Here is a 22,844-nt window from a genome sequence, read left to right on the forward strand (position 1 = left end):
TGAATTAAAGATCCACAATCACCTTCTACGACGTGCCGAAGTTCTCCTCTTTGTTCATTTACAATGGCTCCTTGTGGCAGGACTCCAACCTTAACGCTCCCATGACAACATACCGGTGTCTCATTTGCTGGAGTGGATCATTGTATGTGTGTATGTCTGTGTGTGTGTGTGTGTGTGTTTGTGTGGGGGGGCATCTTGTATAATTAGGTGAGGGAGGAATATCAAACAGTTACATTATACCTGCCAGAAGACTACATTATAACACAAAGAGCTGAATAAAAGAAGGTAATTAGGCAGAGTTATGGAGGAAAGTCGCGTGGAAACGTTGGGTGCGTCTAATTCATGTATGGATTACTTAGCACGTGCAGGGATATGTGAACGAAGCGTACTCGTGTATTAAGTCGCCCGAGTACCGTTTCTTTTCCTTTCTCCTTGTGTAAACTCTTGTGAAATTCAGCAGAAGCAATGCCCTCATGCAGGGCACCCAAGGGCGCACACTGACAGTGTAGCCATGCATCACAGGGTTTCACACACGTGTTTGCCTGCACGCATGTAAGCGGGGAAGAAAGGAGGTGGGAGGGAGCGTGTTTGTGAAAAATGACATTTCCTTGTCTCATTCGCGGTGACCTCGTTCTCAGCGGGCCGCTGCGGCGGCTTTGGACTCCGTCTCCACTGGCCATCTGGCCCTGCGGACCTTCACTGTGAGTAAATACCAGGCAAGTGGCACGCTGATGTATTCTAATGGTGATTCGGTGTCGGCACCCGTTGTAAGCTCGGGATTTGCCCACCACACATATCGCCATTGCTCCCAGCGACACAGCCAACCTGGCCGCGGATCCTGGTGCCATTTCATCTTGTCTCAAAGGATTTTTCTGTTTCCATCAACACTTTCTTATCCGAAATATAAGGCATTATACAATTTAGCTGTGCTACCAGCAGAACATGCTTACTTGCTCTCTCTGATGGCAACAGAGCGTCTTCTTCCATTCATGAGACCCCCCCCAACACACACGCACACACACACACACACACACACACACACATCTTTGTTTCTAACGTCTATGTTTTGTACCCTCCGGTAGGGGGCGCTTGGCACCCAACTATAGTGCTGCCGCTGGTGGATCTAATCCTACCGGGTGTCAGCAAACCAAGCAAAGCCGCAGACGAGATGTGCTGTAATGAGAATTCCAGTGTGTGTCTGTGTGCAGTGGTGTGTGTGCTGCTTCATAGTGCAATCACTTTGTGAAAGCTGCAGTTATCATAGCATAAAGTCGTTTTCTATTAGTGGAGTCACTACAGGAAGATGTGATGGCGGACTACATTTACATAGACCGGGTTCTATATTTTAATTAATACCTACAGAGGCTAAATTATTCACGGGCAATAAAAGGCAATATCACTACCTCATCCTGTCCTTTCTGACCAAGTCGTCTTTATATTCCCTCTGCTTTGGGGAGAGGGAGGCGCTAGTCCCCCCAGCAGGATTCTTCTGGGGGTTATTTTCGTATGCATGTGCGTGCCTGGCCGTGTCCGATCCAGATAGATTCGCTTCACGTCACCTCCCCTCCCTGCCAAGCCGAACCACCGCCGCCTTCCCATAAAACATTCATCAGAGCGCAGCTCCGCACTGCGAGAGACGGGAGAAGTCTTTGGCATTAGTCTTAAAAGAACTTATTTATCTTTACTGTTGTTTTTTAATCATCATTATTATCTTTATTCCAGCGCGTAGATCTGCCCGTGTTTGAGTCCTCTCCGAGGCCGTCGAGGCTGGAAAGGTTTCCATCAGAATAAGGACTCATCTCTGGATTATCTCTCTCTCCCTCTTTCCGCCGAACACCTCCCCCCCCCCAGCCTCTCCCTCCCCCAGCCTCTCCCTGGTAAACTCACTGTCGCTCGCCAGCACGGCAGACATCCGTGCGCACCCGCCTCACTTTTTACGCGCACTTGCGGAAAACACACGTCGGGAGAAGTGTTCGGTCTGGGCTGGAGCTGCAAAAATGGATCCGATACTATTCTCCGGCCGCTGATTCTTCGGCCCCGCCGTAACACTTTCTCTCTGTAAGCGCGTCCCAGATATATATTTTTTATATTTGTATTATTTTTTTGGTGGGGGAAGTCGAGACTACTGGTCTCATCTCGGATGTCTGAGTGTTTTTGAGCCAGCCGCCCAAATGACTGAGTTCGGGAGCAGCCAGCGACGTGGCTCCCCCCTTGGGCAGACATAGGGCTAAAGTTTGAAGTGTGCAGCGGTGCTCCAGGCTCTCCGTCTCCCACCGTGCTGTGGATTTGCAAAGATACCCTTAAATTACAAAAAACAAAAACAGTGGATATCCTGCCTGTCTGCGCTCACGCAGGGATTCATCTGACTTGGATTTATCCAGCCTCTGGTTATTACCCAGACCTAAATCATGAGGACCTTGATTTTTGATGGTGAGTAAGCATTCGAGCACCTTTGTAAAGTTTTTTGAGATGGATGACTCCCTGCTGAGTTACTGCGCAATGATACGGGAACAGACACATCCGAGGCTAAATCGGATGTCCTAATTGGAATTTACTCTTCTGGCTTCTCCGAGGTTTGGTTTAACATTGACTGACGCGTAAAAACAGAAATTTAGTCTCTGCGGCAGCGACATTTGACTTCATCTGTATTCGATATCAGTTCTGGATACTGCGGATACAAACGACCTTGACTCAGTGGCTCCTAATTGAGTCATGATTCGGAGCGGATTTGGCGCGTCTTTATGTGTGTCCGTGTTTCTTTGTGCGCGTGTGGACGCGAGCGGGGCTGTGCGTTGCGATGGGCTGCTCACTGCGTTCTGCATAATACCGCACCTTAACCTGCGCGTCCCACCTGCCCGCCTGGACCCCGGTGGGCAGGATTGTGGGTGAAATGTGCAGATGGTCCGCTTGGCGGCTCGCTGGTGCCGCGTCACCGCCCGGCTTAATTGATGCGTTTGTGGCAACGTCCCGTTCAAGGTGCAGCTCAAAGTGGCGACAAGCGGGTCCGCGTTGCGTTCAGAGCATTTCATTCTGTCACATGTTTAAAAATAATAAATAAAAAAAAACAGTATGGATGCGTGTGCGCGCCCACCGATGGGCGGAGTGAGAAGGAAGCACCTGGCACGTCAGTGCATGTTTGTTGCTGTTTTAAATAAACGTGTCCAGCACAGAGGAATTATACTTGTGTGTGTGTGTGTATGGGGGGTTATTACCGTGCGTGATGAGATAAGTGCAGAGCATGAGCCAACTTATTTCATCAGGAGCTTGTGGAAAAGCCTCATCTCCACCCACTCTGCCCCACCCCACACGCACTGCCTAAGCACTCACAGGACGCACACTCACACATAAAGTGCTTATGCAACATTCAGAAGGCCCTCCCCCTTCATCACGATGTTCATTACTTGGCTAAAACTGCCAGATTATGCTAAGAAAGCCACAGATTACGGGGGCCTACAGAGTAATTTCGCATCTTGCTCGTGCATTCCCTTTGATACGGCACAGGCGGATGCAGATTGGAACGCACGCAGTGGCTCTGTGTCCCCTCGATGCTTCAGGCAGGTTTTCATCTCCTGGCTTGCTGTAATTTATTATCGAGCTATGTGTCTGAGGGTTTTTCTTTTCCCCTGCTAAAATTATAACCAGTATTCCATTTTCAGGCTCCTGATTTAGGGGAGAAAATATGGCCTGTCGGGTCTGGTGTTGAAGGTGGAGGGTGAAGGGAGACTTTAATTTGCACTCTTTCACCCAGTTGGCGAATGATCAAATGGCTCGGTGGGAAAGCTTTTGCTTGGGGGTGCAGCTTCTCCCCCTCTGCTGCCAAGCAAAGCCAATAAAGTCTAAATGAATGGATAAAACCATTATGGTGGAACTGAAAGGCTTTCTTTTTAAAACACGCACAATTGAGGCCACCTTCTTTTTTCTTTTCAATTAGTTAACTTTGTTGTGTTTGGTGCCAAATAAAGTGCCCTACTTTTGCAAAAACAGGGCACAAGATGCACCGTCTGAGGAGGCAAGATAATGTAAAGAACACAAGCCCTTTTAAGTGGGGGGTGGTGATGGTGGTGGTGGTGGTGGTGGTGGGGGGGGGGGTGATGCCAAAAAACTAAATGAATAAATAACAACAGCTGATTTGCATAAGTGCTCTAGGTGGGATCAAACAATTGTTATATAATGACAACTAGACATAGCATCCTCCGGAGCCTGAAAGAGAATGTGAAATTGATCCAACTTTTTGATTGCACGCAGGGAGGGGGGTGGTGGTGGTGGGTGGGTGGGTGGGGGGTGAGGATGGACTGCGTGTGTGGGAGATAATGGAGAGGACTGGAGAGGAGTGATGGCTGGGAGGGAGCAAGGATTGTGCGTGAAATGGCCGATTCGGAGCGTAATACAATTAGGAAGCCGTTAACCACTCAGGGCTGTGGTATCAGAGCGTCTCTCCTCATGTACCACATGTTCACTGCCCGCGCCGCATGAAGAGGCTGTGTTTTCTGCACTTTTGTACCTAATTGGTCAGGGTCAGGGAAGAGACCTAAAGAGAAGCCCATGCTCTCTCTCTCTCTCTCTCTCTCCTCTTCCTCCAGCTCCCCGATGTACAAGGGACCATAATATAGCCACAGTCGAGTATACTGGTGATCAATACAACTGAAGTATTGATTCCTCCACCAGGTGCTGAGATTTCTAGATTACATTTCAAGCTTCTTTTTCTCTTTAACCTGATTTTACAGAGTCCTGCTGCCTCTCTGGTCTCATTTATCCCCTTCTTCTGAAGTCTTAAACAAGTGAAGATGGTGCCACCAGCAAGATCCTTCAGCTGTGAAGGCTTGATGCCTCATTAACCTGAACCTGTAGAGGAGATAAAAAGAAAATCAGAGCAACTGCCATTCCCTCTGATCACCACTAGAGGCTTATAATTGTCACTGAACTGGTTATTTAATTGGTGGTGACATGCGTGGGACGATCACGAGCCGAGGCGGCTGGTATCGCGTCACTGCGATGTGCTGGCCGTCATTATGTCCAAAACAGAATCAGCGATGTCGGTCAGACTCCTGAGCCAGTTTATCCTTCTTTGACAGTGACAGCAGAAGAATGAAGCTGCTGATGTTTTGCGCAGCGTAGCCTCGGCGGCATCAACGCAGCCGCTCGTGCACGTGACAGACTGCAGCAGGCAGATCTGTTATGCTCCCTGCATCCTGATGAGCGCACTCCTTCAGGGCTTTCTTTTAATTGGCCCCGCCCTCCATGTAGCAGCTGCATTTATTTGTACAATATAGGGACTCGTGCACTGAGCCACACACGCGCAGCTTCCCCAGTGATGCACGCGTGTACATGCTGGCCACAGATTATCCTTGGAACTATCTGCTGGAGGACATCCCAGTGTCCCAGACATTCACCTCTCCAGAAGAACTGAGTGGATAAGCGGGTTGAAACGTGGTATTTGTTTCCAAGGAGGCAGCTAGAAGGACAAAAATACACGCATTAATAATAATTTAAAAACAGCATTTTCCCAATTTAGGCCCTTGATCTACTCTTAATCAGGGTCTCCTGCCCCACCACATTTTCAGCATGAATTTCTCTCTCTATTTTTTTTTGCAAAGTATAAACAAATATAAACAGCAAATATGATTCAAGTACTTGTAAGCCAGTCTGCTAAAAGAGGGAGGACAGACTGGTTAGTCATGCAACTGTGGGCCGGTGAGGAATGCGAGGCCTCGATGGGATGATTTATTGATGACCTTTTTCAGAAAAATCAACCGTGGCATTATTAATGCCTTAAAAAGGTGCCTATGCATAAAAGATAAGCAGATTTTGGATAAAGAGGGGCTGCAATTTTGTTGTGCGTTGTACACAAGCAAGAGCACTGCACACGTTTCCCAAACGCGTTGGGCGGCAGCTCCCGTCACGCACAAAGAAAAGCAGCTAATTTGCCTTTCTCATGTCACTCAGCCGCGTCAGCGTCAGGTTTCAATCACATTGTTCGCGCCAAATCTTTGGAACTTGATATTTCTCCCTTTTATTCTCATGTATCTGTCAAAGAGGCTCGCTTGCTCTAATCCCGCCTCACATCCAAACGTGCGCATTGAGTTGGCTGAACATCGCCGCCGCTGATTATACCACAATGGGAGGCTGACTGATGGCCTAGTAAATTGTTAATTAGACAGAGCAGAAGCCGCTCCTAAATTAGACGCACGGCTGGAGCCACTGTCGGCCGTATAACTCAACTCTGCTCGGCTACTTTTCTCGCAGGCTGCCGCACCATCACGATAGAGAAAGTGGCTGCTTGAGACGTGGCCAAGGGCGTGCACACCGACACCCATCACAGTGCCAGGAGGTTAGCACCCAGCCAGAAAGTGCAGATGCACGTGTTTATAGCATTTACATGCCGACAAGTCGCGATAAGCACATTGTCGTCTCTGTATGAACAGTTAAGACACTTAACACGTTTACACGTGTATCTGATCCGTTGATACTTGGCTCGCGGCATTTTGACATGATTGGACAGGTTTTGCTGACACGGGACCTGATCTGACGTCTAATAGGACGACGCTTCAATTTCCCCTGCTCTTTATTTTAGCTGTGTTGATTTAGGCTGGGAGGTTAAATGAATACAGCAACGCTGTGATGGTTTTACCATCTGCTCTAGTTAGTCTGTTGGTTTTAGAGGCACCTGAGGTCATCCTAAAGTAGGGAGTCACTTTTTTGTTCGTTGTATTTATTCTAGCTGGTGTCTATAGGAACACTTCAGACGGGCCTAGAAAATCCAAGTATATGCTGAGGGTTTTTTGTTGTTGTTTGTTGTTGTTGTGAAGGACACATACAGGAAGCTGAAGTCCGAGGGCTGCATATCTTAGTGAGCGTTCAAAGTTTGGCTGCATCCAAAGCTGGAAGAAGCACCTTGAGATGTGAGACAAAGGAGTCTAAGTAATACTGAAGACGGCGCCTTAGACAAAGCATCGACAGGGACTCTTCACCGTTTCCTGCTGCAGAGAGACACTCTTCCGTGGCAACCCGTGCACACTGAATGGATTTGGCCCCCTTTTTGGAAAATCTCATGCTGCTTTAAGATGATTTTAGAGTGTTGTTCTATAAAACATGCTGAAAATGTTTCCTTTTTCCAGACTTTCTAAGGTTCCCAGACAGACGTTTTCATGTCTGAGTTCTGCTGGCTGTTTATACTGCAGGTGACGGCGTTACAGTGTTTCCTCTAACTGTTTTACAGAAACAAAGCCGGCCCCATAAAAAGCGATCTGCCAGCTGAACAACGTCAGTGCGAAGCAGCAGCAGGATGTGCGATAAACCGCTAAAGCTCTGGCATGATGTGAAACAGAGCGAACAGTTACGAGATGAAATTTGTTGGATTACACGTCTCAGTGCCAAAGATTTCTGTGTTTCTGTGGCGCTATAAAGAAATTGTATCTGCTCAAATCACACTCTGACGTTAGCGACAAAGTGGTTCCTAAATGCAAATGTTTTATACATAATTGGACATAAAACTGGGCCAAATAATAACCTTGGATGTTCAGTTCTGACGGTCTTTTATAGCATAACCCAACAGATCAGCGGCCGTTTAATGTCCTTGGAATGGGACTCAGTCATCAAATAAAGAAAATAGAAACCCGAAACAGAAGACAGACATTAAATTGCATGGCAACATCACATCCAGCGCAGCTGAACAGACCCAAACCATTTTTTAAACTCTGTGACAGAATGTGCTTTTATTTATTTACGCTCCAGTGCATTCACAACAGCAATACGGCTCCCTGCGAGCACAGTAGGTTATTCACAGCTCAAATATGTATGACGAGCCCCCCTCAAAGCAAACGGGTCTTCACTCAGCAACTTGGCGGAAACTGATCCGTTAGATGCAAAAGCTCATTCCTGAGGCCCTAATCGTATGTAACACGCGCCGTTCGGGACCTTTTCCACTGGAGAACGGCAACATTTCGGCACCCGGTGGATCTGACTTTGGTACGATTTGTGGAGCAGGAAGTAAATTATGCAGCGGTGGCGTTCCCGCCCCTCCCTTACAACCTTAGAACCATCATTCTGGAGCAACAAGACGAGACTACAGTTTATCCTCGTGCAGCAGGACAGAGACGTCTGAGGAGGAATCAAATACCAGTCTGGCCTAATCAACACGTGGGCTTGTCTGTTATGTTGGAGCTTTTTCTGATTCTTCACTTCGACCTGCCTCGCCGTCACATACCTCCATTTTTTTGTCACCCCCTCACTCCTGACCCCATTACCCTTTCTCCCACTCCCCCACCCCCATCCCTCATCTCCCTTCCTTGACTCTCAGGTGTAGATGCTGATTATCTTGTGTAGACATCAGGCCGTGGCAAATTAAATGTGACCGCAGCTCGCTTGCCAGAGCATCCATTCTAATGATATCTGTAATCTGCCGGGCTCAGGAGAGACAGCAGGAGGGGGTGGGGAGATGGAGGGATGGTGATGATGACGGAGGAGGACCAGCGACGAAGCTGGTGTTTCACCCTCAGGGAAACACCAACATGACGTGTTTGTGTGGTGGTTTTATGCACCGCAGCGCCTCATCAAAAGCCCAATAAGCAGTCAACATCACATGCTGAGGCCTATTTAATGACAATCCTGTAGTGTAGGTCAAACTTTATCAAGTCCTTCGAGCCTTCCGCCTGGTTATCTTTATGCTCCATAAGTGCTGGTTTGACACCTTAATCCTTGAGTTATTGCTTTTAAAGCAGCTTCATGTGTGTTTGATGGGCTGTTCAGCTATAGATCTGGTGCTTGCCATAATTACCTGGGTTTTGTCCATATTCCAGCAAATATTGCCTCCAGAATTTCAGAACACGCGACTCCTGTTTCCAGTCAGCGGCTAAAATGAACATGGATGGTTCTGTGCTGGACTCTGACATGAAAATAGATTTGTGCACGCAGGAGACCTGTAAAAAAAAGACAACAAAAATTTCCCAAACTCCAGCAGAATCCCTTTTGACATTCAGGATCACAGAGTGCGGAGGAAATGGACTTGATGAGGGAAAAGATCGTACGGGGGATATTCCGCTGTCACTGTCTCGCGCTCATCAGTTTGGCTGAGTTTCCAAAGCCTCCAATCAGAAATGCGCCTGGTTTTACATGGCCGTCCGTGCTCCCAGCAAAGCCGTCATCACAGCAATTATTCCGGCGAGGGAGATAAGCGCTGCCAACACTCCATCTCGAGCTGTAAACAAATTATGCTGAGGGGACCTGATGATGTCTGCATGAGAAACAAAATAATCTGGGTCCAATTCTGACGGTCCCACTGTGGGTCCTCAGCCAGCTGAGGCTCCTGGGACAACGGAAGGTGGCTGCTGCAGCTGAACCCTCCAGACGGGCTTTACCGTGTGCTTTCTCACCCCCCCCGGATTCCATTAACAGGAAGCTAATTTCACATTTCATGTATAGTCTGAGGTCCCAGTTTAATTTGATCTCAGGTATGTGCAGGCTCTTCTGTTTTGCAGAGACTCCTGGTGGTTTTCAATCCATCTTTCAGTGGTTTTGCTGCGGGTAATTGACAGGTTATGTTTGCCCCCCCTCCGCCGCTCCCGTGAAGGACGTTAGCATATTGAGTTCCGCGCTGGGCTGTGAAGTGATTTTCACCAGAGGTTTTTTATTTTTTCGGGAAATGCATGAACGTCGGCACATTATACGCCCGAGAAATACGAGAAAGGCGAGTGAGCGCACACACTTTTGCCAAGCTTGAACGCACTCCGGCGAGATGAGCTTGACATGCGTGCACATACGGACGCCGACTGATGGAGCCCCCCCGTTGCTTTGCTGACTGCCGCACAAAGTTAGAGAGGCGGGCCACATTTTCTTGGAGACGTGGCCCATTTCCGTGACTGTGGTTACCTCTGGAGAATCTACGTAGCTACGTAGCCATGTTTACTCAGTCGCCACACCCACGTTGCTGGACAAAATACACCAGAATTCAGTGGAAATTCTTGATTTATAAAAGCGTTCTTCACATTTCCTGATGCGTAAATTATTATTCTTATCTGCTTTAATGGTTTTTCCTTCAAATTCAAGAGTTAGAAAAGGAAAAATCCCCCCCCCCCCCCCCCCCCAATGATTCCTTTTGGCCTACAGAGTTTAGCATCGTGCATTAGGAGCCAGTAAAGAGTTCATGTGGCTTCAGAGCATCGAGTCTCATCACGGCTGTCCGAGTCCTGGGCGAGGCATTAGTCAGCAAATGGAGGCGCTGTTGAATGGGAACTTTAGTGGGTGAAAGGGGAGATTGTTTACCAGCACAGACTTTATGGGCCTCCTTTCTCTGGCTCAGTCATCATCTCCATCATAAATAAATTGGAAATAAAGCCCAAACCCATCATTTGTGAAGAGCTGTGAAAAATTTAGTTTGACAAGCAGATAATGTGCAAAATAAGTAGAAAATAAGATGATTTTGGGGACTTTTTACAAACCCAATTTTAGATGTATGTTTAGGAGTTATTGATCAGTATTCTGATTGTGGCGATGTAACATATTGGTAAATATAATTGATCTCTACCTGTATTTTTAAGAACTGGCAGAATTTCAAAATATAATTAGCCTGTAGCTTTAGCTAGTAGTACGTCAATGATATCGTCAATGTTCTAATCTTAGCAGCACAAAATCTGCGAGGAAGGCTACAAAAGCCGAGCTAGTATCCAGTAATCATTTAAACGCACTTGAGGTGTTTTCATGAATGAATCATTTTGCTGTACGAGCTCTAAACCTCCATCCAGTTGTCGTCTTCATTCAAGTGTGATGTCATGTTTGGGATTAATGTTTTCCTGAGAACACGTTGCCAAATTGAAAACAGCCATGTCTCTGTAGCTCCTTAAAAAACCTGTTTATCTTATTGTGAAGGGATCTTGTCAAAATAAAAGCTGCTCCACGCCGCGCCAGCAGGCCCTGCCGGCGTTTTGTCTGCTCAGGTGAAAGACTTTCTCGACGTTGCGTTCCTGACATTGAGCAAACTCCTCTGTAAGGATTCCTGTGTCAGTACAGCCGCGCTCTAATTACGCCTATTTTATATCAGTACGCGGGGTGAGCACCGGCTGATATGGCTCTGGAGTCTGCCCGCTGCCACCGCCCCCCCTCCCTGTGCAGCGGCGAGATACCAGTGTAACATTATCGACTCCTTATCCGTTTAGCGAGAGAATCAGCTGAGTTTATGACTAATTAAAGTCATTAAAAGGAGCACATGCTAATGCATTTTTGCACAGATAACGGAGACATGGGCGGCAGTCAGTCTCGCTTTGCTCACAGGTCAAGATGAGCATAATTAACTCGGTATTAAAGTGGCGGCGTAACGTGTTCACCAGCTATTTGACAAGGCTCGTGGCCTGCGTGGATGGTCTGATGTGAATGTGGTGGAAGCCAGGACAGAATCCAGAACAGCTACCCAACAGCTTGAAGACTATAGAGGAGGGTGTCGCTTACGCAGGGGGGACGTGCGGGAAGCGTTGCAAATCTTTTAATAGAAATAAAACATCAGCATCCTCACGCAGCTCGCACCTGTGCTGGTTTGATTGGAGGACCCTGGCGCTAGATGATACACTCAGGAGGTGGTGGGGGGGGGGGGGGTGCTCTGGCAGCATTGGATGTTTCCTTTATGGCGCCACAGCGTTGCTCTGGAGGAACATTAAAGAGCAAATCCTGTGCAGAAACACTGGGTTATGTCATCGGAATTTACATAAAAGAGTCGGGCGACGTGGGGAATTTTGTAACACAGTTGACTAAGTTGTCTCCAAGTCATAACGCATTTATTTCCATGCAATTCTCATGGCAGATTATGCAGGCTGAAGGCGTGAGTTACTTGGACCGTGCAGCTATTATTTAGGAGTTGACAACAGCCTGCAGCCTCCTCCCGCTGGTGTCGACTCCCTGCAGACATTTTCGAATCTATATACTAAAATCTCCCCTCCTCTCTGTCTACTCACTTATGTTTCTGTGTTTCATGCTCGAGTCCACTCATCTAGGTGTCACAGATTTACAGAGCTTATCTGAACGTAAAATACTGGTGTTGGTGTTGATTTTTTATTTTTATTTTGGTTATTTCTTAGCTTGAAGGTTTATGTATTTCTGGAATGTTTCGGGACCCTTTCTCTAAATCTCTGCCTGTACTAATGTTGCAACAGGCGACGTTACAGAGGTTGAAAGGACCAAACAAAGGCGGGTTTCTGCCACCAGGGGCAGGATGAAAGCAGGGTGGGGGGGCTTGCAGAGTTTCTCCACCCGAGGTAAGCGGTTGCTACGCTGAGTCTGCAGTTATCTCTCATCCACTGTGCTGAATACAGGAAGATGGGAACGGGAAGAGAAAATAGGACTAGGCATTCAGTTGCCAGATTGACTCCATCTTCAAAGAGATATTAACATAGAGCCCGTTCCCCTTTTATCTTCCGCTAATTTCAAGGATGCCAGCCCAAATTAAAATGCAGTGTGACTGAAATGAACCTTAAATATCAGGGGCGTCATGGAGGGAGCGAAGGAAGTCCAAAAATAGAATTTCTCAGGTTGGCAAATTACTTGATAGGCAGAAATTTGCAGCATCTCTGCTCCCATTTCCTTTGCTAATCCATGCAGGTCATAATATTCCAATCATCTGGGTATTAAAGAGGAGCAGGCTCAGAGGCATCTCCATTAATTACTGAAAATTTACTTTTAATAATGTAATAACAGATGTATTAACATACAGTAATGAAATTACACCACTAAGATTAGACATTAACTAGGAACACAAGGCTCTGTTCTCATTTTCCAACCTCTTTTGGGGGATTTAAAATTGGATTTTATGGCAGCATGGAATGAAAACATACATTTTTGAAGAAAGGCAGCACGGGAAGGGGGGGGGGGGGGGAGTGCTCCCGATAAACCCTCCAGATCAGCGTACAACAACAATTTTTTCCTTTGTTCTCTGTCGCCCCGACGCCATCCATGTTTCATCATCCTCGTGTTTCTTTGAAAGTGCCGTCGGCCCTCGTGTTTGTATCACAATACTTCCTGTAAATTTGAACTGCCCCCCCCCCCCAGCAGGAGCACGCACCATCTTCCATCCATCTCTGGTGGTCCCAGCTGCCAGCTGGTCGTGTCAGAGCCTGCGCGACTCTGCGCTTCTCAAAAGATGATTCCCGCCGCCTGTTCCCCCGTGTGACGGCGCCATCAGCGACACGGAGTGGTTAGGATGAAACAGGAAGTGGGGATTTATGCGGGATGTTGTAGCTGGGGTTGGCTGCTGATGGTAAATGATCAGACTGGCGCGTTTGGGAACGCTGGGAAATGCAGATCGGCAGAGGAGGAGAGGCGGCGCTTGCATACTAATGCCGACCTATGGATCCTTGTCTCTCTCTTCGGGTTCTCTCCATCAGGGCCGTCAACGTTCACATTTGCTATTCAAACATAATGATGTCTCAGCGAACACGCGGCGTTCCTTCTCCTCCATATAACCTGGCTCCTATATGAACCTCCTCGGCTCGGTGTGGCTCATAATTCTCCTATTCTCTGAACCCCGTGCAGCCGTCTGCGCTGCACACAGGCAACTTCCTGTACCGTCTGGAAACAGATATGAGGATGATAAGATAGAAGGTAATTCATAGAATGTGTCCATTACCTGACCACAGCGAGCGTGAGGCGATGTGATGGAATCTACTAGATTAAATCCAACATTTGATAGGTCAACCGGTCAAACAGGAAACCTCAGAAGTTTTATTAGCGTATACGTGCACCCGTCCTCCTGACTGGCTTGTGCACGCTTTTGCTTTGACGCCCACCTTGACAGCTTGCGTTTGATACTTTGCTGAAATCAAATTGCTTTTTTTTACCGTTTTATTTTGCAAGACGTCTGTGTTAGACTGTTAGTAGAGATGCTCAGGAATGGCTGGATGAGGGGATCAGGCTCAAAAGAATAACAAGTGAAGAGGGTCTGAAATAAGTGTTTTTGAGGGTTGAGGATTCAATCCAGCTTTATTTTATACAGCATCTGTCACAACCAAGATTGTTTCAAGGAGCTTTACAGAAACCCAGCGTCTGACACGCAAACAGGCACAATTGGCAGCAAAAACCCCCTCTTAACAGGAAGAAACCTCCAGCTGGAACAGGCTGGTTAGATGGGTAAAAGGAGAGGAGAGGAGGAGAGGAGAGGAGAGGAGAGGAGGAGAGGAGAGGAGAGGAGAGGAGAGGAGGAGAGGAGAGGAGAGGAGAGGAGAGGAGAGGAGACATTTGTTCATTGGTTCATCAATAAAAAGAGACAGGACATTCCGAGACAGAAAATATGAGTAATTACTAAAAGCAGCTGCTGCCACTGCAGCCGCTACAGCTGCCACTGCTACAGCCGCTGCTGCCACTGCAGCCGCTACAGCTGCCACTGCTACAGCTGCTGCTGCCACTGCAGCCGCTACAGCTGCCACTGCTACAGCTGCTGCTGCCACTGCAGCCGCCACAGCTGCTACTGCAGCCGCTACAGCTGCCACTGCAGCTGCTGCTGCGTGTCTCACCTGCTCTTCAGTCCCACCAGCAGCCTGCTGCCAGAGCTGCTTTGGCTTTGTCACAAATCCCAGTCTAGCATCTCTGCAGCATTTGTGACAGCCAGAATTCGACAAGACAAACAGGAGGCTGGGGGAAAAATGAGGTGGTGGATTCTTAGATCATTCAGGAATGAAAACATTTATGGGTGCTTAAACCCGTCCCCACGCATTGAGGACAGCAGTGACCCAAAACCTTTCCAGGGCAGACAGATTTTCTGCCCTGGCTCCACATAAGAGGGATGCAGGAGGTCTCCAGTGGCCTCCTGGTGTCTATTTAAGGAGCAGCAGCTCTCTGCTCTCTATTCTATGGCAGCTGTTGGAGGCCTGCATGATGGATGCGGTCACATCACTCAGGCTGTCACGCTGTCCCGATGAGGCGATACTTTATCGGCTTGGGTCTATGAACCGTGTCTGCCGTCGCCTCTTAGGGGGAAGTTAAAGTAGATAGAAATTCAACACGGTGACCCTTCTAATCTACGAAGCCAGCTGCCGAGGAGCGTACGTTTCATCAGATAACCTGTTGTTCGGAGGACATTTGTAGAGTTCGCTGCCCGATTCCATCGACAGGGGAGCGAAGTGAAAACACCTAATACATAATGATCTTTTCCAGTCGTCCATGTCTAGCTGTCTGCGCCTCTTTCGGACGGTGTATTTCTTTGCCAGGAAACATCAGCCGGCAGCGGCAGCTTTCCATGGGGGCAAGATGATATCTGCTGGAATACGTGGGAATAGGTTCATCTCTAACAAATGACAGACTAGAGCAAAGCATCACTACGGCGGGGGTGGGGGGGTTACCAGAGCTGACCTCCGCAAGAGGTTGGAGATGCAAACAGGGAAAGTGCAACAGAGCCGATAGATACAAGCAGATTTCCGGCTCTTGTTTGCTTATCCCTGCTTTGTGCCGCGCTAGGAGGAAATATATATTTAAAAAGGAGAGTAATCCACAAAGGCTCTTCCCCTGCACTAAGAAGACAGCTTTGCATTTGGGGTCCTAAGCTCTGCCCAGCTCTATCTGAGGGCAGCGTCCACACAGGAGACGGTATGACCCCATGTAATCGTTGGGAAGAACAGGCGCTTATCTGGGCCGTGCACGGACCTTTGCTCTGGTTTGGAAACATCAGATTGTACCCTCCGTGTCCAGTTTCGCACGGCGCTACCGTAAAGATCAGATGAAACATTGTGGGAGAAATCCATTGAATAAGAAGCACTTTTTTCTTTGTACTTTCCTTCCGCGGCCCTTTCGCCTTTTGTATCGTGCGCTGTGTAAAGCAGTTGCGGGTAAGACAGCACATTTGTTCCGGCGAAGGAAGCAGAAATGCTTAGATAAGAGGTCTAAGTATCACAAGGCCTGCACCAGTCTTCCATGCTTTGTTACATCAGAACGGGAAGGCGGGGGAGACGGCAAACAAGGCCCAACAGAGGCCAGTTAGGAGTCAGATTGCAACTTTTAATTAGGAATTAGTCAGTCGTGTCCTTCAGTTTTATCTGCTTCATCTAACCGTGCTCATCTTTTCTCCCTGTGTGACACTGGTCCTCGAGACTGGAAGAAGCAGGCCGTCTTCTTCTCAGCCACAGTTTTACCTGTTTTTATCACCGTGTTCTGTGTGTGTGAGCTTGTTTGTTCAACTATTGATGCTTCAGCCAGCCGATTGATGGTCTGAATCTGGATCCATCTTCTTTGATACAAACACCGGATTCGCGCAGCCTTTCTGTAACTTTAGTCCAGTCAGCACATCGCCTCCCTTTATTTGCTGCTGTGTTTGCGATTGTTGGAACCTTGAGTCCTGCCTGACCATGATCTATTAGCGGTCTCCTGCCCCTCGCACTCTGCTGTTATTGGGCTCCACACTCTTGCCAAAAAGCAACTTTATGATACAAATTTGAGCAGCCAGATTTCTGTTTTCAATTATTTTTTAGTTATATATCAGATCCTGAACTCTTACTCTTCTGGGTATGAAAAATGGCATTTTTCATCAGGAAATGATTCTGATATTTAAAATAAAAACACTTCAAGGCATTTTTAAGCAATTACAATACGTCTGAACATATCTGAATAATTTGTGGAAGATTTGTTGTTGACTCTTCTTTTTTCATTGACTCATGAATTTAAGTCAGCTGTCCTTGGGCAAAAAGACTGAAGAGGGTTGAGAGCCTTGAAAGCTTGCCGTGCGTGTGCGTGTGCACGTGCATGACAGCAAAATTGTGAAGCACTTTGGATGAAAGCATCACCATTTATATCCCCGTTATGATTCTGTGCTGATCTGCTGGTCTTATTTTTAGCTGGTATCTATCTATCTATCTATCTATCTATCTATCTATCTATCTATCTATCTATCTATCTATCTATCTATCTATCTATCTATCTAGTTGTCTGTCTGTCATTATTATTATTATTATTATTATTATTATTATTATTATTATTATTATTATTATTATTGTTACTTCTTTAGTTCAGTCAAAACACAACTTCTGTGATTTTTTCCCCTTCAAGTTTGAACATTTTAGAGTACCTTCATGCCAGAAAACAGTTGGAAAATAAATCAAATCGATGTTACCGTGTGGGTTCCAAGTTTATGCAAAACTGTGGTTTACAAAATGGACAATTGATCATAGTTTTGTCATTTTCTGCCCACACTGAGAACAAATGTTCTTTGAGGAGGTGATGATGGGACAACAGGAACACTTTCATTAGGGCTACTGACACTCCTCTAGTGATATTTTTAAAAAGGATGCGTTGATAACCACTACGAGCTGATGGCGACAAACGTCACGCCGCCGTTTGTCGCTTATGCAACTGGCTGCTGGGAATTGAACTGTCAAACTGCAACATTTGGCTGGAAACAAAGAGATCTGAGAGAAGAACACATTTTTAGATTATCTCTCTGCTCCATGGTGGGAATAACATGCCTAACATCAATTATAAATGCACCTATTCACACACACACGCACGCACGCACGCGCACGCACGCACGCACACACACACACACACACACACACACACCACACACACACACACACACACACACACACACACACCACACACACACACACACACACACACCACACACACACACACCACACACACACACACACACATGTGTTCAGCCCAGATGGGAAAATGCCAACACAGGTGAGATGGACAGCATGGATGCAGAGTGCTTGATGTCTGTACAACATATAAGCAAACTATATGTGATCGCCACAGCTGTAACAATAAATAGAAACCAAACCTGAAGTCAAATGTAGTACACTTCAGTCTATCTATGCATCATTGCTTTCTTGCCAAATGCTTTATATTTTTATATCTTAGTCCGTTATTTCCATCTGGGGTGGATGTGGCCACTAGGGGGCAACCTTAACCCTCTGTCATGTCCACGCATGTTTACGTAATTAGGCCTCCTATATTCTCTCACATCCTTTAACACTTCCTTAAAGGGTTGTGGATATCTCTCTGTTTTTGTTGTTTCCTTTTCGAATGTCGGCTTGCGTGCGGTGAACCAAACACATATGTTTTAATCTGAAAATATCACCGGGCGGGCTATTTACAATTCAGATTGAGGCAGGATGTGTGAACAGGCGTCTTAGATTAAAAATGGATTGCAAGAATCTTTCTTCTCTGCAGCCCATGCACATACACATGCACACACCCACACGCAAACACACATTCACACACTCTCCTCACTGCACGGCAGCTCCTTCGCAGCGTCCACCTCAAGTCCCATCATTCCTCGCCGTCAGCTGATCGAATCCCAACAGCTGCTTTCACCCTGCAGCTACCTGTGATAGCTGCCCCCCGTCTGTGTAGCTACCTCCCAGGTCGACAGTTCTTTGCTGGTGCGGGAGTCGTGGCCGCCTGCCTCTGCTGGTCTGTCGACTGCACGAGCCCCTCGGTTGTTTTGTCGCAGGGAATCGACGAACAGATGGCGTGCCACATTTCCCCCTGTAAAGTGCAAGTGTTACAAAGTGCAGCATCATGTCGGACGTGTTTTACTGCAGATTAGAAAGACAGAGCTTATGTACTTTGCACATGTGTGTTTACACACATCTACACACATGCACACATCAGGTTTTGTACCTTCATTTCTCTCCTTTTGACAGATGTGCCATTAAAACGCGCACGCCTGGCCCTGAGGACGAGTGGGCGAGCGCCGAATAAAACTCTCGAGAGGGTCTCCTTGCTAAAATATTAACAATGTGAATTCATTTCACTCCAAGGACTTCATTTAATTTCCTGCTTCTGATATTGCCAAAGTGCCCCAATGATAGATTAGAAGACAGGGATAAACATCTACGCAGCAGCGAAAATGTGCCACTCACAGCAGAAGTGCGTGTTTAGCTGCTAATGAATGTGTTTGGGCCCCTGCCCACCACCGGGAAGCTGGGATTAAAACCCTGCCCATGCTAATCGTGACAAAAGCCATGGGATTATTCATAGGAACTAGAGTCAAGGTCCTTATCTGCACCGCTAACTGCTTTGTTATTGAAGTCCGACCAGTTACGCCATTAATCGTAGATGTCATCTCGTGTTTGTGAGAACGTATAAAAGCTCAATAAGCTCCCACTGAGCTTTGAACATCCCTTGTTTTGTTGAAATCCCAAGCACGTTCTTTAAAGCCGGCAGACATTTTTATTTTTGTTACTTAACTAGCAGATCATTAGTCACTGCAGAGAGCTAATACAAACGTAATGTGAGTTTTAACATCTTCTCCAGGACCAAATCTGTGTTGGGTTTCTTGTCTCACGAGCTTCTTGCCTTTCTCTCTTTTTATAAAGTAATGATCATCCGCAGGAGCACACACTGGCACGAAAAGACTCAGACCCACTTCTTGTTTGCTCTTCTCCACTGGAGGCAATGGGGTGGCAGGAGGATGAGCAAACACAACATAAGTATTGTTAACCTCTTTAGTTGGAAAACTGATATTTAAGATTCCCCGTAGAAGTTGCACTAAAATGCCGGTGAAGCTGCTCTCCGGGTTCCTGTTTTGTTCCTCTTTGGAACACAGTTTCGATTCCTGAACAATGTGACTCCTGCATGCTGCTACTGCTCTATACAGATACGCCAGAAGGCTAACACCGGTGTCCGTTATATTAGCATAGCAGCGGTGGGTGTCTCCGTTAGGAGGCGGTGGAACAATGGGGTTAAAAGCTTGGCACAGTGATCGAAATTCTGGTCAGGTGAGGCCTGCTTGCGTGTTGATACCCCTCCCCAGAAGGCAAAGGTTTTCATACAGGCGTGGATCAAGAGGGATTCTGTCCTCTGCTGTCACTTTCCCCAGAACATCGATGTGCTCTGAATAAAATACTATAATTCCAACCGGGTGAATGCCATGTTTTTGAGAAACCCATTAAAATAAAGGTGACATTTCATGCTCAAGTCACAGTCTATATTTGATTCCAAATCCGTTGTGGTTCAGTGAAGAGGCTGGAAACAGCGGTGCAGTGTCAATGATGAGCTCCCTCATTTACAGTATTCTGTTGCATTGTGCAGACGTCCTAATCACTTTAGTGCAGCGCTGCACTTTGTATTATTCATAAATATCACATCCATTAGCACTAGAAATGGCATTCGTACTACAAGCCGCCAAAAGTTTACAAGATGGACCTCCAGGGAGAAAGGAACAGCTGAAAGACGCAGTTTAAAAATACCAGATTGTTTTTCTCTCCAGGGCTGGAATGACTCATTACGCAGGCAGCAGTGCAAGAACTCTTGTCAGCTGTGTGATCCCATCCTGCACAGCACACTGAAACTGAAATTGCACCGGCGTTGCTGTTGTTCTGGAACAGTGTCAACAGCAGAGAGCTTCACAGTAACCCACCTGCTCTGGAATTTTAAAAGGAGAAGCATGTGAGGTTGGCTGTATTCCCACAGTCGTGTCCCAGTCACCTGAGGGTTCCATCGTTCTGGACTGAGGAGATAATCTAACCGGCACATGGTTCAGACCCGCCTTTGGCTGGACGACAGATCCGGAATCAGGTCTAATCTGATGGCCGCTCTGCAGCCTGTCGTGAGCCCACCGTCTACATTTGGTCTGGGAAGGAAACTCTAATGGGGTCGGGAGGGCTTCCAGGTGACAGACCAATGTGTCACCCCACCTTGGGTCATAACACACGCTGAAGATAAAGAGCCAGAATTATAGCTCCTCAGCTGGAGCCGAGCTTTAGCCTGACGCTTGACCTTTTGAGTACAAAAGGTGACTGATCTGTGGAGGCCTGTGATGTAAAGACCTGCCCTTATCAGGAGGACGAGGAGGAGGAGGAGATAGCAGATGGGCTCCAGTGAAGAAAATGAACTGTTCCTCTGCTCGGCCTTCTGGGCGTGTTCTTAATGTCTTCCTGACTACCTGCCTTCTTTTTCTGTCCAGGTGCCCCCTGTCGTTCTCATCTTAACTCCTGCACAGAAAAATCCATTGTGCTTTGTCTGCGGGTGCTGGAAAGTGTTTGGGATCCGTGGTAAATAATGCACAAGTGCTCACAAGTATTCTCGCAAAGAAGGGAACTTCACCACAGGGCCCACTCTGTGTGTCAACCAGTTAAACTGACCCAACTGCTTCTCCTCCTTCTCATGCAGGGAAAATGCTAAAAGAACATCCATAATGTTCTAGTAGAAGAGGAAAATCGAAACGGAGGGATTCCAACGGGATTATGTGCGTATTTCCTGCCGGGCTCTGCACAGATCCACAGCCAGGTTTTGTTTGAATCTCTGCTGACAGACAGAATTTGGGGAAAAAAACAACAGAAAAACCCAAAAGATTCTGCTTGGTCACGACAGAAAAAAGGAAACCAGGAAGAGTTTGGAATGCTTTTCATGAACGTCTTGTTTGAAAAGCCTGCTCACCATCTTTGACACCATCTACCTCGACATGCCAGTGTTTTGTTTGGCTTCTGCCTATCAGCACGAGTTAGCCCCCCCTTAATTTTATCTTTGTGCTGATCCAGTTGGCTCTAAAAATATTTTTTTTAAAAAGGTTATGTCCTCAAATTGGGTCTTAACATCACCACAAAGCGGACATCTTAGAAACGGCGGATTGCCGAGCCAATTCCATCTTGTTTCAAAGTTAACATGTTTTAGGTGTAAGTGGAAGGTCCTGGGCAGAGGATGAATCAGATGTGTGTGTAGGCAGGGGAAGAGACAAGATCCTATATCTCACTAATGTCAAAAAATCCACCTACACGTGCTCACAAAGAGTAGCACAACCTCCACAAATATTTATTTCTCTGTGCCCTGCAACAAATCCAACCACATCCCTTTGACAGTGCTATTTTGGAAAGACGGGAAAGAAAGAAAGAAATCCGGCGTGATGAGAGCAAAGGGCTCCTAGAGCAGACTTTTTAGGGGAGAGGAGAAGAAGTTGGGCCTTGTGTTATTGGCCCTGATACATTTGCGAGCAGGAGCCCGGTCCAAAGATAAAAGCACGGGAGACGCTCGTCTTTTTAGGTCAACATACCTCCAGGGCCGCCCGCCTATCCAAAACAGATCTACAAGGAAACTGCCAAGAGCCAGTTAACAGGCACGCAATTATACACTGAACTAACATTACATTTCTTTCATTTCCTGCCAGTCCCAGGATTTCTCTCCTCCTCTGGCCATTACTTAGTGATGCTCCAGGCCATATTGTGCGTTCCTTCAGCCGCGCGTCTGATGAGTCATGCATCGGCGGGGAGCAAAACTGAATTAAACAGTAGCCATTTCAGATAATGGATAACTAATGGCTACCTTACAAAATGGTGCATTAGACTGCGTGTCATCGGAGACAGAATGCATATACGGCTGAAGAGATTTAAGTGTGCATATATTCTGATTCGATGGGACAGATCCTGCCGAGACCAACCGCAGAGCCCGTCGGTTGGCTGCAAACTGGGCACCATCTGCCCGTTTCATTCCAGTTGCCTGCTTTATTCATCCTCTTGAGGTCTCATCGCCTTCCCTCAGGCATCAATCGAGTAGCTGTCCTCCATTCACACGTCGTTAAAATGCCTCGGCCTCCCGGAAAGCGCAGATCATTCATCCCTTGAGCTTCCTCCTTTCATGCCTTACCTCCCATATGTTGTATGTTGAGAGTGCAGACAGCCAATGACCAGGGACCTCACGGTGATCCAGGTCATTCCATCCTGATCCCACTGAGCGAGGGATGATTTATGCGCCAGAAGCGTACCTATTCTACCAAGTCCCTTTTTTATTAAATACAGTTCCTTTATTATGAGCATCTTTTTTAGCGTTAAGTTTAAATCATCGTTTTTCTTTGGCTTCTCAGCAAAGGTGAGTTCGGTGACGGTTGCAGTTTTTCGATGCCAACTCTTCTGGTTATATATATTTTTGGGGCGGTTGTG

The 22,844-nt window shown here is 47.0% G+C and overlaps 1 protein-coding gene across 1 annotated transcript in view; it reads left to right on the forward strand.

Annotated features, from left to right (window-relative positions):
• The first annotated feature begins 1,610 nt into the window (after positions 1-1,610).
• Positions 1,611-22,844, forward strand: part of rtn4r (reticulon 4 receptor) — a 30,281-nt gene continuing 9,047 nt past the window's right edge. The window contains exon 1 of the mRNA XM_057033440.1: positions 1,611-2,430. Within this exon, the coding sequence (XP_056889420.1) occupies positions 2,409-2,430 (22 nt within the window). The 5' untranslated portion in view covers positions 1,611-2,408. The remainder of the gene's footprint in view (positions 2,431-22,844) is intronic.

This window comes from Takifugu flavidus, chromosome 5 (assembly GCF_003711565.1).
Source record: "Takifugu flavidus isolate HTHZ2018 chromosome 5, ASM371156v2, whole genome shotgun sequence".
Classification (NCBI taxonomy): domain Eukaryota; kingdom Metazoa; phylum Chordata; class Actinopteri; order Tetraodontiformes; family Tetraodontidae; genus Takifugu; species Takifugu flavidus.